General features: G+C 35.6%; 1 protein-coding gene across 8 annotated transcripts in view; it reads left to right on the plus strand.

The window, feature by feature from the left end:
- The window catches only part of LOC105498929 (ERCC excision repair 6 like 2), a 153,296-nt gene that overhangs the window by 7,741 nt on the left and 130,084 nt on the right, over window positions 1–15,471 (plus strand). For 7 of the 8 annotated variants that reach the window (XM_071077447.1, XM_071077440.1, XM_071077445.1 and 4 more), the window contains exon 3: window positions 13,923–14,045. In XM_071077447.1, coding sequence (XP_070933548.1) covers window positions 13,923–14,045 — 123 coding nt within the window. Of the gene's footprint in view, window positions 1–6,172; window positions 6,317–13,922; window positions 14,046–15,471 lie in introns of all 8 variants that reach the window. The other variant, XM_071077443.1, reaches the window with a different exon arrangement.

The following is a 15,471-nucleotide window of genomic DNA, read 5'->3' on the forward strand; positions in this document are numbered from 1 at the left end:
GACTCTGTCTCAAAAAAAAAAAAAAAACATGAGGGTACTACATACAAAAAGTGATCTGTTTCGGAACCACCATCCTGCAACTTAAATACAATTCGAATTCAAATTCTTGTGCACATTTTAGTCTCAAATTTGAAGGCTGTCTTTCATCTCTGAGGCCCACGTTAAAAAGAAATTTATTTTGCAGTTCATAGGAGTGTATTTAAAGGAGCTGATTTTACTGCAGAATTTTGTGTCACGACACACTGTAATCATTGAAGGACTTGGAGATGCTGTAGTACATGCTGTCGGTGTGCTGTGCAAGTCTTTAGGGAGCCCATCTGAAGATTAGGAAGTGGTTTCTGTACTAATTTTGATACTCAGCCGGATTTGTCTGATGCTTAGGGACCTAGTTCTCTGGTTATTGTTGTTATAACTCAGGGAATAATTTCTACATAGATAGGTGGTTTGAAAGACCCATTTAAGATAGAGCTTTTATAGATAGATAAAGCTTCTATAGAACTAAGTTCTATAAACTGACTAAGCCAGTTGAACAAATGTGAATGATTACTGTGCTAACTAAGATTTCAAAATGTAGTAAAAATTGGTAATGAAAATAGGCCATTGACATTTACTCTTTGAGCTATAGTTTTATCTTCTTTTCTTCTTTTTTTTCCTTTTTGTTGATTTCATCCCTTAAGTTTCCCCCTTTTCATATTCTAATTTGGCCATGATATGAAATTGAAGTCTTTTTTTTTAAGCTTGTTTTACATACCAAATAAAGTTTCCTTCCCTCATTTCAAATTTAAAAGTAGGTGAATTTAATATTTTGCATTCTACAGGGGATGAGAATTGAAAAATGTCCATTTGTTCTAGTGACGTAGAAATCATTGGTATGCTGAACAAGAGCCATTTTGCTGGAGCTTTCAGACACAAACCATAACGGAGTAGGTGAAGACATGGACACAGAACGTGTATTTATCTCTTTAATAAATGGCTTTGAAAGGGAATGAAAGTGACCTAGTAGTAGCTGAAGAGAGGGATGAGAATTTGTGGGGGTCTCTTTTTTATTTGTTTTGTATTGTTTGGGGATAGGAAAGACTTGAGTATTTTTAAGTGAATTGGAAGGACAGATCTGGTGAAGAGGGCACAGATGAATATGCAACATACATAATGATATGCCCATATACATACATATACTTCTGTAAACACACACACAAACATACATAAGCAAAAAATGGAGTCACATAATAACTACTATCTTATAAGCAGATTTTTTTTGGTCAAAGGTTATAAACTTAATTTTTCCTGAATATCTTCTGACAGTTTTCTAAAATACAGAAGAGTTAAAAGAATGGTACAATGAAATGCCATATTCTCACCACTTAGATTCTGTTAATATTTCATTATACATGGTTTTGTAATATCCATCCAACTTTTGTTGCATTTTAAAGTAGCAGACATTAATATAGTTTATCCCACATACACGCATCCAAGAAAAGATCATCGCAACCAAGAAGATGAACAAGTCTGTCACTCCCAGATTTCCTCATGTCCATTGTGCCCTTGATACGTTTAACACCATGCAGTTCATCACCTACTATTTTTACTTTTAGTGGGACTGAAAAATTAAAGATACTTGGGAGGAACTTTGAATACAAAATCCAAGATTTTTATGACTGTCTCCCAATATTTCACAGAATTTTCACATCGAATTCAACAGGTAACTTGAAAGTGAATCCCTTTTGTACATTTACGTGATAATTAGCTAGTGTAAGTACAGTACACAATTTCAACTGGAGTATACAGGTTTGGGAACCTGACCTTTGTTAATCAGACAGCTCGGTGATAGGAAAAGAGGTGAGCGGGTGCGTACCGTGGAATAGTGGTTCTCTAAAGTGGGTCTTTGGGTCAGCAGCATTAGTGTCACCTGGGAGCTTGTTAGGACTGTAAATTCTGGGGTCTCACTGCAGACATACTGAATTGTGAACTCTTGGGTAGTAGGAGAGGATGGCAATCTGTGTTTTAACAAATGCTTCAGTTAATTCCAAGGCCCACTCAAGTTTGAGAGCCTTTGCTCAGACAGTATGCTTTTCAGAGGGGAGAGAAAACTTTGATTATCTGGTGAGTTCAGTAAACATTGGTTAAGGGATGTTTAGTCTATGTGAATCTTTTTTTCTTTTTTTGTTTTTTTGAAGTGGGGGTCTCACTCTGTCATTCAGGGTGGAGTGCAGTAGCGAGATCTCAGCTCACTGCAACCTCCGCCTCTGGGGCTCAAGCGATCCTCCCACCTCAGCCTCCCAAGTAGCTGGGGCCGTAGTCACATACCACCACGCTCGTCTAATTTTTTGTATTTTTGGTAGAGATGGGGTTTTGCCATGTTGCCCGGGCTGGTCTTGAACTCCTGAGCTCAAGTGGTCCGCCTGCCTTGACCTCTCAAAGTGCTGGGATTACAGGCAGGAAGTACTGTGCCTGGCCTCTGTATGAATATTTATACATAGGATTATGACCATTGCATTGTTTAAAAAAATACTTTTAGAAATGGAAATGATGTTAGAGACAATTTTGTTCAGCTTTTTAACTTAGTACATAAAACAGGCACAGGAATAACTTCCCTATCCAGGGTCAGGCACAGAAGTGACCATTTTCATTTCTGTTCTGGAACTCTTTATTTTTTCCCCTTCTATCATTTACTGCCTTCATCTTTTGGCTAATAATACAGTTAATTAAAAGCCTTTTATTCAATTTTTAACCATTCGTTCAATTGGTTGACATTTAATAAGTAGTCAGTCTGGGCCAGGTGCTGTGATTGGCACTGAAGAGCCTAATATAAATGCATATGATACCTACTGCGATGGTTAATACTGAGTGTCAACTTGATTGGATTGAAGGATCCAAAGTATTGATCTTGGGTGTGTCTGTGAGGGTGAGCCAAAAGAAATGAATATTTGAGTCAGTGGGCTGGGAAAGACAGACCCACCCTTAATCTGGTGGGCACAATCTTACCAGCTGCCAGCGTGGCTAGAAAGTAGGCAGGCAGAAAAATGTGAAAAGAGAGACTGGCCTAGCCTCCCAGCCTCCATCTTTCTCCCGTGCTGGATGCTTCCTGCCCTTGGACTCAAGTTCTTCCGTTTTGGAACTGGGACTGACTGTCCTTGCTCTTCAACCTGCAGACGGGCTGTTGTGGTACTTTGTGATCGTGTGAGATAACACTTAATAAACTCCCCGTGTATCTCTATGCCATTAGTTCTCTCCCTCTGGAGAACCCTGACTAATACACCTGCCTTACAGAGTCCACAACAGGAAATGAGGCCAAGAATCGTGATCCAGTCTGGTAAGTGGGTTGGAGGGAGAAACAAGCCTGCCTGGGGGTGTCAAGGAAGACTCCACAGGAGGCTGGTGTTTTCACACTTGGCTTTTGGAAACCCACCAAACTATGAGTTTTGAATTGAGTTTTAATGATTTTTATTTTTTGCTGAAGGCGTAGCTCTAATATACTATTTGAAAGTTGTATCACAAAAGAGAAGAGCTCAAATTCATTGAATCAAAATAATTTAGTTTTTAATCATAATGTGGTAATTAGTTTTTACAGACACCAAAGTCTTAAGGACTACTGTTAAGCAGATGCAGTAATATGTCTTACCATATTTATTTTCTCATCTGCTATGCAAAGAAGATAATAGTACCTTTTGAGTAGCAGAGATAGAATTTTGCAAAGCGTGAACACATTCTTTGAATTTTTGTTTCTATATTATTAGATATTACATTGTTGAAAATGTCATTACTGAAGGCTGTCGTATTAAAAAGATGTAAACCTCACTCTTGAGAGAAATGGGATTGCTGATAATTAAAGCTTTCTTAGGTTATTTTTAGTACCATTTTGGATAATAAGATCTTCAGTAGTTTCAAAACTACACTAAAATAGGAAGGTTCTTGGGATCTCAAGTCAAGTTATTCACTCAGGAATATAGTAGTAAAGAGAAGAATAATATTGTCTATATTTTCATTCGTTGAGAAAATGCTGTAATATCCAATGTGGAAGGTTAATTAGCCTCCAGATCCCTGAGCCCTTTTAAGCAGAAACAAAAATGTACTAGTATTTCAAAGATAAAATTGTGTTCCTTGTTTTGGCATGTAGTTCTGATTTTAGGAGAGAGCTTTGTAAAGATAAGTGAGAGAGACCCCATTTCAAAACAGCACTTTGTGTTTTGTTTTGTTTTGTTTTGTTTTTCAAAGCAAGCAAAAATCATACTTTTGAAGTGTGGTTCTGAACCACTCTCTCTGTACCTTTTTATCTCCCAGGGAGTTGACAAATAAGGTAGTAGACTTTTTTTTTTCTTTTTGTCCTATAAGAAATAGACAATTTTTGCTATGCCTTCTTCTGTTCTGGCCTAAGGGAAGGTTTGTTGCCCTTTCCCCAACCTCAGATTTACTCTGTATGTCGTGAGCTGACTGTGAGTAAAGATGACTTGTAAAACTGTTGGCCGGCAGAATTTAGAAAGGAATGCATGTAAAAACAGAAAGCTTTCCCAGAGTGGTATTTCATTTCTGAAATGCAATTTTTGGCCTTTCACTATTTTAGAGGTGACTGATTTAAATATTTGTTTTTGTTCTTTTCATCTATAAGCAATTTTAGAACTATTCCACAATAAAACATCTTCTGGCTTTTTCTTTGCAGATAAGTTGCAAAACCTTCATTGTAAATTTGTCGTTAGTCTTCTGTGAATTAATATTTTGATAGACCTCTGCTGGACCACTATAGTGTGATAAGATGGCTAGATCTCCACCCAAAATACATATTTCCTTTGCCTTCTTAGAGTTTGGGCTAGCTGACAGAGACTGCATTTCCCAAGTCTCCTTGCATGTCAGTGGAGCTTGTGACTGGGTTCCGCCAACAGAAATAAGGGTACAAGTGATGAGTGCCATTTATAGTCCTGGTCCATAAAATACACCTGTGCTGTTCTTCATATTCTTCCTTAACTGTCTTTTGTATATTGACACATTACTGCTAGCATTACCATGATACCTATTAGTATATTTTAATTAATATAATTAATATATAGCTAAGAGTTTGTTAGTGGTTTTAGCTAGCTTCTCCAGTTAGTTTGTATTCTCAACTAAAGTTTATTATTTCAGCTTAAGTTTTTTGGGAGTGGGTGGATGAGTAGTGTTAAGAGGTAGGGTAGATGATTTAAATGAGATACAAAGATTTTAAAAAATCATTAGTGGATTTAGTGAATTAAGTAAAGCTAATCTATAATTAAAGTTTATAAATTTAGCCACCACCTATGAAACATCTTACAAAGATCTGAGATTCTTAAATACAAGATACATTTCACATGTCTTTGTTTTAGAGAATTTGACAAATGAAGTTAGAATTAAGATTGTATATTACCTTGGATAGATGAACAAATTGAATTATGAATTTGTACAATTAGGAATATAATTTTCCTATAATGAAACAATCCGTAGGTGAGTTATGAGCAAATCAGTGGATTAGATCTTATATTACCTCATTTAAATTGTTACGGTATCTAGTAGGTATCTCTTTTGCCTTTTCAGTAGCCTTTGAGGACCAGTTACCTAAAATTAAAAAGAGTGTATCTATCAATATGGTCTGTGTGTGTGTATACATATGTGTATCTTCAATTCTTTAATTAAGGTGCACTTAATTAAACAGTAAAATGCACAGATCCCAGGTGTACTGCTTAATGAGCTTTGACAAGTGTGTCTGTCTGTGTAACTAATATGCTAATCAAAATACAGGACGATTCCATTACCCTAAAAAGTTTTTTCATGCCCCCTTCCGGTCAATATGCCAATTACCTATACTTCTGATTATAAATTTTCTGTGATCAGTGTTAAATTATATTCCAAAAGGTAGTCAGAACCCAAAATGTTATGCTTATTTACACCATCAAGGAATTCAGTAAGTTCTAATCTTAGATTATTTTTAATAGAAAACATAAATTTAAAAATATTTATAAAATGAAAATTGTGAACATGCATCAAAGATCTTTTACTTAAGTGGTGTTAACAATAGATAGTCCAGTGCCTAAACTCAGTCATTTGTGGAGTATCCTTTCTCTTTCTTTTAATTTATGTTCTACATCAGTCAGTTTGCTCACATTAATCTCTCACTGGATTCTTCAGTAGCTGATTATTTTCTCCTTTTTTCTCAACCGTGCTCCTTCAGCACATCTAACTACCTCTTCCCTGCCACCCCAAATCAGCTTGACTTCGTACTACTGAATGATAGAAATACTCTTTCATCTAGACTGTTCCAGCATCTGGAAATAGCCTTTCATCTAGACTATTCCAGCATCTTGGCATTTAGTAGGTAATAAATATATTTTTATTGAATGCGTTAGTGAATTTTAAGTTGAATTGGGTAACAGTATGGTTCTATGGTTATAACTTACATTATCTGTATTTGCCAGGCTCTGTGATAAACATTCTCCATTAAACTTTCGTGTTAATTAAGTATTCTTGCCTCTATTTAATTGGTGAAAATATTGACATTTATAGAAAGGTTATGTAAATTGCCCAGTGTCACATAGCTAGTATGAAGCTGGTTGGTCAGTCACCAAAGTCTTTGGGATAAGTCCTGCAAATTGAAATGCAAATTTTGCTAGAATATTTTAAAACTTAGGACAAGTTTTAACCATCCTATTTGTCATTTTTTAATAATATTTTAGACAACATAATTTGCAAAAGCTACTTTGTGTATTATATACAAGATCATATGCAAGGAACAAAGCCTTCTTACCTTAAGGAATGATGCCAGAAAAATAGGTAATGTGTTTTTGTTTTTTCTGACAATGTCTCGCTCTTTTGCCCAGGCTGGAGTGCAGTGGTGCAATCTTGGCTCACTGCAGCCTTGACCTCCTGGGCTCAAGTGATCCTCCCACCTCAGTCTCCCGAGTAGCTGGAACTACAGATGCGCACTACCAGGCCTGGGTAATTTTTGTATTTTTTGTGGAGGTGGGATTTCACCATGCTGCTCAGGCTGGCCTTAAACTCCTGAGCTTGCCCGCCTCTGCCTCCCAAAGTGCTGGGATTAAAAATAGCTACTGTTTGTCTGTAATCCCAGCACTTTGGGGGCTGAGGTGGGTGGATCACCAGAGGTTGGGAGTTCAAGACCAGCCTGACCAACATGGAGAAACCCTGTCTCTACTAAAAATACAAAATTAGCCGGGCATGGTAGCATAAACTTGTAATCCCAGCTAACTCAGGAGGCTGAGGCAGGAGAATCACTTGCACCTGGGAGGTGGAGGCTGCGGTGCTCTCCAGCCTAGGCAACGAGAGTGAAACTCCGTCTCCAAAAAAACAAAAAGCTCTTGTTTATTGAATCATTGATATTTACTGACTTGACACTTTACATACATACTTTGTAATTTTTTTCAAGAATAAAAATAATTCTGATTACACCATAATATGCAAATGCATTCATATAAAAATGCAAGCTGTAATTTTTAAATTGAAGTTAAATCCACACAACATTAATTCGTTATTTAAAATGATTAATTGAGTGCATTTAATGCATTCAGAATGTTGTACAACTCCCACCTCTTTCTAGTTTCTGGGTTGTTCCCACTTTTAGTTATTATGAATAATGCTTCTGTAAACATTTGTGTACAAACATTTCTCTTGTATGTATTCCTAGAATTGGAATTACTGGGTTTTATGGTAATTCAGTGTTTCTTTTTTTTTGTCGAGGAACTGCAATACTGTTTTCCACAATGGCTAAAACATTTTACATTCCTACCAACAATTGTCCAGGTTTCCTATGCCTCCGCATCATTGCCAGCACTTGTTATTTTTTGGTTTTCTTCGTTATAGCCATCCTACTATGTGTGAAGTGGTATTTCATTACAGTTTTGATTTGCATTTCTGTAATGGCCAGTGATGTTGAACATCTTTTCATGTGCTTTTTTGGCCCTTTGTATATCTTTAGAGAAAGAAATATGTATTTCAGTCTTTTGCCTGTTTTTTAATTTCATTGTCTTCTTTATTGTCGAGTTGTAAGAATTCTTTATATATTGGGCCGGGCGTGGTGGCTCAAGCCTGTAATCCTAGCACTTTGGGAGGCCGAGACGGGCGGATCACGAGGTCAGGAGATCGAGACCACACGGTGAAACCCCGTCTCTGCTAAAAAAAAATACAAAAAAACTAGCCGGGCGAGGTGGCGGCGCCTGTGGTCCCAGCTACTCGAGAGGCTGAGGCAGGAGAATGGCGGGAACCCGGGAGGCGGAGCTTGCAGTGAGCTGAGATCTGGCCACTGCACTCCAGCCTGGGTGACAGAGCGAGACTCCGTCTCAAAAAAAAAAAAAAAAAAAAAAAAGAATTCTTTATATATTTTAGATACTAATCCCTCATCAGATATGTGATTTGCAAATATTTTCTCCCATTCTGTAGTTGTCTTTTTATTTTCTTGTTATTTTACTTTGATGCACAAAAGTTAAGTTTTATGAAGTCCAGTCTTTTATTTGGTTGAACAAGTTATAAATTTAATGTATGTGTAAATAAATTTTAAAAGTAGGACTATTATTTCCGTATGTTATTCTGCTCCTTGCTTTTTTTCACTTAAACATGGGTCTTGGAGATCTTTTTATGTTGGTACATAAAGATTGTCCTCATTCATTAATTAATAAATTACCGCATACTATAGGTGATATGTTGTAACTTCACCATTCCTCTAGGGACCTATGGAGAAGGATTTTGGGGTTGTTGCCTATTTTAGGAAATGGCAAATGGTGAATATCTGTAGGATAGAATCCTAAGAGTATTTCTGTATAAGATAGATTCCTAAAAGTCAAATTTCTGGGTGAAGTGTATAAATCTTTTTTTTTTTTTTCTTTTGAAATAAGGTCTTGCTCCGTCGCCCAGGCTGGAGCACCATGGTGACCTCGGCTCACAGCAACCTCTGCCTCCTCTTCAAGTGATTCTCATGCCTCAGCCTCCCAGGTAGCTGGGATTATAGGCATGTGCCACCACACCTGGCTAATTTTTGTATTTTTTAGTAGAAGCAGGGTTTCACCATGTTGGCCAGGCTGGGCTTGAACTCCTGACCTCAAGTGATCCACCCACCTAGGCCTCCCAGAGTGCTGGGATTCCACGTGTGAACCACTGTACCCAGCCAGATTTGTCTATTTCTTTTAATCTGCCAGTTTTACCTTCATATATTTCGAAGCTCTGTTATAGGGTCACAAACCTTTATGGTTGTTATATCTTCCTTATGAATTGACTTTTTTTTTTTTTTACTATGAAATGTCCCTTGTAGACAGCTCTTTTATTCATTCTGACAATCTCTGATATTTAATTGGAATATTTAGTTCATTTACATTTAATGTCATTCTTATGTTTGGATTTGGATATAACATTTGCTTTCTGTTCATTCGGAAACAGTCTGATTTGAACAGTTTGAACAACCTGTTTTCTGTTCTTCTTTCTTGCCTGCCTTTGGGTTGATACGATATTTTTTAGAATTTGATTTTAATTTTTCTATTGACTTTTTATCTATAGTTCTTTGCTTTTTATTTTTAGTGGTTCCTCTAGTGATAAAATATACATTCTCAACTTTTTGCAGTGTGCCTAATAATGTACTGCTTCTAGTAAAATATGTTTCTTGTGATAGGTCATTCTATTCTCATTTTAAGGAATCTAAGTTAGGAATGCTACGTGTAATGCCTAAGATACCTAGCTGATAACTACCTAATACCTAAATTTCAAAGCTTAAACCAAACTTATATTTGCAGAATATAGCCAGTTTGGTTTGGGTATATATTATTTCCTTTTTTAAATTTCTGTGTTCTGTGTCCTAACATTTTGTTTAAGAGTTCGGCTTCTATATGAGTAAGAGAAACTGGCTTGTAAATTTCCTGTATTATAATGTTCTTGTCAGATTTTCTTATCAAAGTTATGCCAAACTCACAAAACGAGGTGAGAATATTTTCCCCTTTTTCTAAACCCTGAAAGGGTCTGTTATAGATTAGCATTACATTTTTCTTAAGCATTAGGTAGAATTTGTTGGCGAAACTATCTGGCCCTAAACTTTTCTTTGTAGAAGGTTTATAATTACATATTCAGGTTTATTTCATGGTTTTATGAGTATGTAGATTTCCTTTTCTTGTGTCGGTTTTTGATAAGTTCTATTTCTACATTTCCTCTAAATGTTTACATTTATTGGCAAAGCATTATTATGGATTATACATATTTTTTGTTTGCCTTTTTTCTTCTCTATTATCTTTATCAATTTTGCCAGGAGTTTATTTAAAAAATTCTTTCAAAGGATGATCATTTGGCATTGTTGATCATTTTAATTGTATTTTTTAGTAATCTCTGCTTTCTGTGTTAAATTTTCTGTTATTAAGTTTTTGAGATAGATTCTTTGATAACTGATTAATAGTCTCTCTTCTTTCCTAATACAGATGCTCCTTGACTTACAGTGGGGTTATATCCCCATAAATATATGCTATAGCTTAGCCTGTCCTACCTTAAATATGCTCAGAACACTTAACATTAGCATGTAGTTGGGCGAAATCATCTAACACAATGCCTATTTCATACCGAAGTATTGAATCTCATATCGTTTATTGAATATTTTACTAAAAGTGAAAAACAATGATTGTATGGGTACTTGATTTACAGTTCTACTGAATGCGTATTACTTTTACACCATTGTAAATTGAAAAATTGCAAGTTGAGCTATCATAATAAGTTGGGGACTGTCTGTAATATTCATTTAAATCCCTAAGGTACAGCTTTAGCCGTATTCTACAAATTCAACACGTATTGTTACTCATTATTTAATTCAAATATTTTATAATTTATATTGTGAGTTCTTTGAACTCTGTTCCTTACTGTCCAAACATTTGGAGATTTTCTGCTTATATTTTTGTTATTTCTAGTTTCTTGTATTGTGATCAAAAAACATATTCTGTATGGTTTCTGTCTATTGAAATGTATTGAGACTTCAGTGGCCTGGCATACGTCAACCTTTTTTTTTGTTGAGACAGAGTTTCACTCTTGTTGCCCAAACTGGAGTGCAATGGCACGATCTTGGCTCACTGCAACCTCTGCCTGGGTTCAGGTGATTCTTCTGCCTCAGTCTTCCGAGTAGCTGGGATTACAGGCACGCGCCACCATGCCCAGCTATTTTTTTGTATTTTTAGTAGAAATGGGGTTTCACCATGTTAGCCAGGCTGGTTTCGAACTCCTGACCTCAGGTGATACGCCCTCCTCGGCCTCCCAAAGTGCTGGGATTACAGGTGTGAGCCTCTGCACCGGGCCCCATATGTCAACTTTGGTAACTATTTCGTGGGTACTTGAACTGAAACTGCTTTGCAGTAGTGTGCAGTGTTCTAGCAAATGTTCACTAGGTCAAGGCTGACAATCGTTTTAAAGTCTTCTATATCTTTACTGATTATTTTGTTTGTTCTTGCTGAGTTATTTTAAAATCTACCATTGTGCTTATGGATTTGTCTACTTTTATTTCAGTAAATTTTTCTTTATTGATAAATTTAGACTTCTTAAAATTTCCAAGTGAACTAATTTTATTATCAATATTAAGTTAAAGTGTGCCTCTTTCATTTCATAATGGTTTTTTGCCTCAGCATCTTTGATATGAATATAGCTGTATCAGTTTTCTTTGATTTTTGTTTACATGGTCTGTCATTTTTATTTTCTAATTAGAACTTTATCCCTTTTTTTTTTTAGAAGTTTTTCTTGTAAATGGCAAAGAAATATATTTTATTTGGACAATCTTTATCTTTTGTTTAGACTGTTTAGTCCATTTCCATATAATGTGCTTTCTAATATATTTGGATTTAAACTTAGTATTTTACTGTTTGCTTTTTATTTATTCCATGTCACATTTTTCCCACTTTTTTGTGTGTCCTTTTGGACAGATTGTTTCCTATAACTTTATTATCCCCTTTTATTAGGTACACATTCTTTTATTCTATTAATGGTTACCCTAGAGATGACAATAGATACCATTGATTTATCATAATCTAACATAAATTAGTACTTTAATTTCCTCCCTACAGCATAGTGACCTCCGAATATTATAACTACACTTGTGCTCCTTCCGACTAATATACATTTGTTGTCATAGCTTTTAATCTGTTGATTTCAACAAAACTTTTTTATTGTTTCATAATGTCAATCAATATACATATATATTTTGTATATATTTACCATTTTGTTGCTCTTAATTTTTCCCTGTGTCACCAATCTTCTATCTAGAGTCATTTTCCTTGTACCTGAAAACATTCTTTAGATAGTTTCTTTAGTGTGGCTCTTTTGGTGACGAATTGGCTCACTTTTTGGTTGTCTGAAAATCTTTACCCTTCATTCTTGAATATCATCTGTAGGTATAAAAATATAGGTTGCTTTTATTATCACTTTGAAAATATTCTGTAGTACCTTCCATTCTTTTCCTGCAAGGTCAGCTACTTATCTATTTGTTTGTTTGTTTGTTTTTGGGTTTTTTTTTTTTTTTTGAGACAGGGTCTTGCTGTGTGGCCCAGCCTGGAGTACAGTGGTGCCGTGACAGCTCACTGCAGCCTCATTCTCCTGGGCTCAAGCAATCCTCCTACTTCAGCTTTCCAAGTAGCTAGTGATATAAGCACGAGCCACCCTGTGCCCAGCTAATTTTTGTAATTTTTGCAGAGATGGGGTTTTGTCATGTTGTCCAGGCTGGTCTCGAATTCCTGGGCCCAAATGATCCGCCCGCCTTGGCCTCCCAAAGTGCTGGGATTACATGTGTGAGCCACTGTGGCCAGACCAGTTGTTGCTTTTTTGTAGGTGATCTGTTGTTGTTTTTTCTGGCTGCTTTTAACAAACATTTTTCTGTCTCAAGTTGTTTCAGTGAAGCACCTGCTTGTGGTTTTTTGTTAGTTGGTTTTTGGTTTTCATTTTGTTTTGGTTTTGGTTCTTAGAAGATGATTTTGAATCTGTGGCTTGATTTCTTAAAAAATCAGTTAAGTTTTCAGCTTTTATTTCTTCAGACACTTCTCCTGTATCACTTATTTTCTTTTATCGTTTGGGATTCAGACTAGGTATCCACACCCTTGTTAAGTATACTTGTTTCTATAATTTTTCTGATTCTCACATAGTTTTTTGTTTTATATAGTTTTTCTTCTTATATAATTTAATTTTGTAAGGTAATGATCAGTTATTTTCTTCCATATGGATATCTCATATACCTTTCTTCCCAATCTTTAAAACAACCCTGCCAAAATTATTTTTTGCCATTTTTACAAATATTATTCAGAGAGGTTAACTACCTTGTCCAAGTTCATAGAGCAGCCAAGCAATCAGAGCCAACATTTGATTCAAAGTCTAATCAATTCAGTATTTCTTGCTCTTTATTATATGAGGTTATGATTCCTTTTTTCTATCTGTCTGTTTTTCTCACTTGATTTTTGGAGATGAGCTGTTATTCACAATGTTGTATATATTAATGAATTAGTCTATCTTAAAATAACATTTTGCCTTTTCACATATATTTATTAGATAAATAGAAATGTACAAATTTATGGGCCAAATATTATCCCCCTTAAGGAGTTTATTTTCTATATGGAAACAAGAATGTATACAGTTGATTCTAATAGAGGATATGAAGAGATAGTTTCCATGGTTAGAAACAAATAAGAAGGTAGTGTCTCAAGTGGTGGAATTAAGAAAGAATTCATTGGGTAGGTAGAAGTTATCGTGAAAAGAGGGTAATGTGAGATTTTTGTTTGTTTGTTTACAAGTGTGAAAAATACTGTTTGTTATTAGAATTAAAGAAAATCTGTCCTCATATTTCATGTTCTATTTTTCCCCCCAACAAATCTCTTTGTACATACTTTGTCACTAATCGAACAGTCATGTAAGCAGTGAAATTTTGTACGTCATGACACATTATACACAGTGATAGAAAAAGTCTTTTTCTGCAGGTTATTTCATTTCTGGCTGCAGTTTTGCATAAAAAGGGAACTCGTGAGGACATTGAAAACAACAGGCCAGAGTTTTTGCTGAGAGGCATGAAAAAGGAGCCCCCTTCTTCTGCAGCAAAAAAGGTAAAATCCAGACATTTCCGACTCGCGTGCTGCATTGCAGAGCGCATAGAGATAGTTAAACGCCGCACATTAAAGTGATTAGTGTGAATTCTACAACCTGAGAACTTAAAGATGTTATTAAAATATTTGTTTTATAGTCCTAGTTTTTGAAAGATTGCCAATTTTATTCCCGAGTTAAATTTGATTGACTATCATAATGGCAAAACGGAATTTCAGCTTGGGTTTGCTGTGGGGTTTTAATCTGTTGCTTGGCTGGATTTACATAGTTTACTTAGGTTGATTTGTTAAACTTCTATGAATGTATATGTAAAGTTAATTGAAACTTTCATTTATTTATGTTTTTTATTTATGTGAGAATGTAAAGGTGATAGTTACAGATATTGGTAACAAAAGTGCTCCATGAACTTATTTCAAGTTGTCTAGCTGACTAATTGCATCCAAAAAACATGAAGTAGGTTCTACCAATACAGGAAAGTTGGAATCAGAAAGACTAGGTCTGTGCTTACTTGTCTCTGCCCTTATGTCTGTGAATGCTCTTCATATCCATCCTTCAGTTTTCTCCTTCCTAAATGTGTGCTTATAAATACGTTATATATGATTCTTACCAAAAAGATTTCTAATAAGCAATGAAATATAAAAAAGTATATTATACTTACATGTCTTTTAAAAAATACTACCCTCAGTCTCCAGGAAACCAGATAAGAATAAAAATGAAGTGATTTTATGAAATCTTTTATCATATTTGGTAATGAACTACTTACCGTAAGTTTTAAAACAGACTCTTTCATACAAGTCTTAAATACAAGATTGCTGAGAAGTCCAAGTTTACTGTTGTCTATCATAAAGACCATTTCAACACAAACTTTTCAGAACTACTGGCTCCAGATATTATAATTGTTGTCATTTTAAATTCTTTTAGTTTTTCAGTAGCATAAATGCATCCTGAGTATCAGATTCAATGTGATCCTGAAGATAATAATGGTACTTAATGTATTTTAAGTATTCAATAGCTCAAGTACTGTTTTTAGCTCTGAATTCAGTTGTTCCCTGGTTCTCAATGTCACTACAGAGCCTTTATATATCTCTTTTATGCCACTGTGACAGCAGACAGGAGAGAGAGCAAAAGAGGGAAAAGTAATATTTTAAATATATTAAAATACTTAAAAATATTTAAAATATTATAGAACAAGAATGGGCCAGGCACAGTGGTTCATGCCTGTAATCCCAGTACTTTGGGAGGCCAAGGAAGACGAATTGCTTGAGCCCAGGAGTTAAAGACCAGCTTGGGCAACATGTCAAAACATCTTTCCTACTAAAAATACAGAAAATTAGCTAGGTGTGGTGGTGTGTGCCAGTAGTCCCAGGTACTTCAGAGGCTGAAGTGGGAGGATCACCTGAGCCTGGGGAGGTTGAGGCTGCGGTAAGC

Source organism: Macaca nemestrina, chromosome 14, assembly GCF_043159975.1.
Source record: "Macaca nemestrina isolate mMacNem1 chromosome 14, mMacNem.hap1, whole genome shotgun sequence".
Classification (NCBI taxonomy): domain Eukaryota; kingdom Metazoa; phylum Chordata; class Mammalia; order Primates; family Cercopithecidae; genus Macaca; species Macaca nemestrina.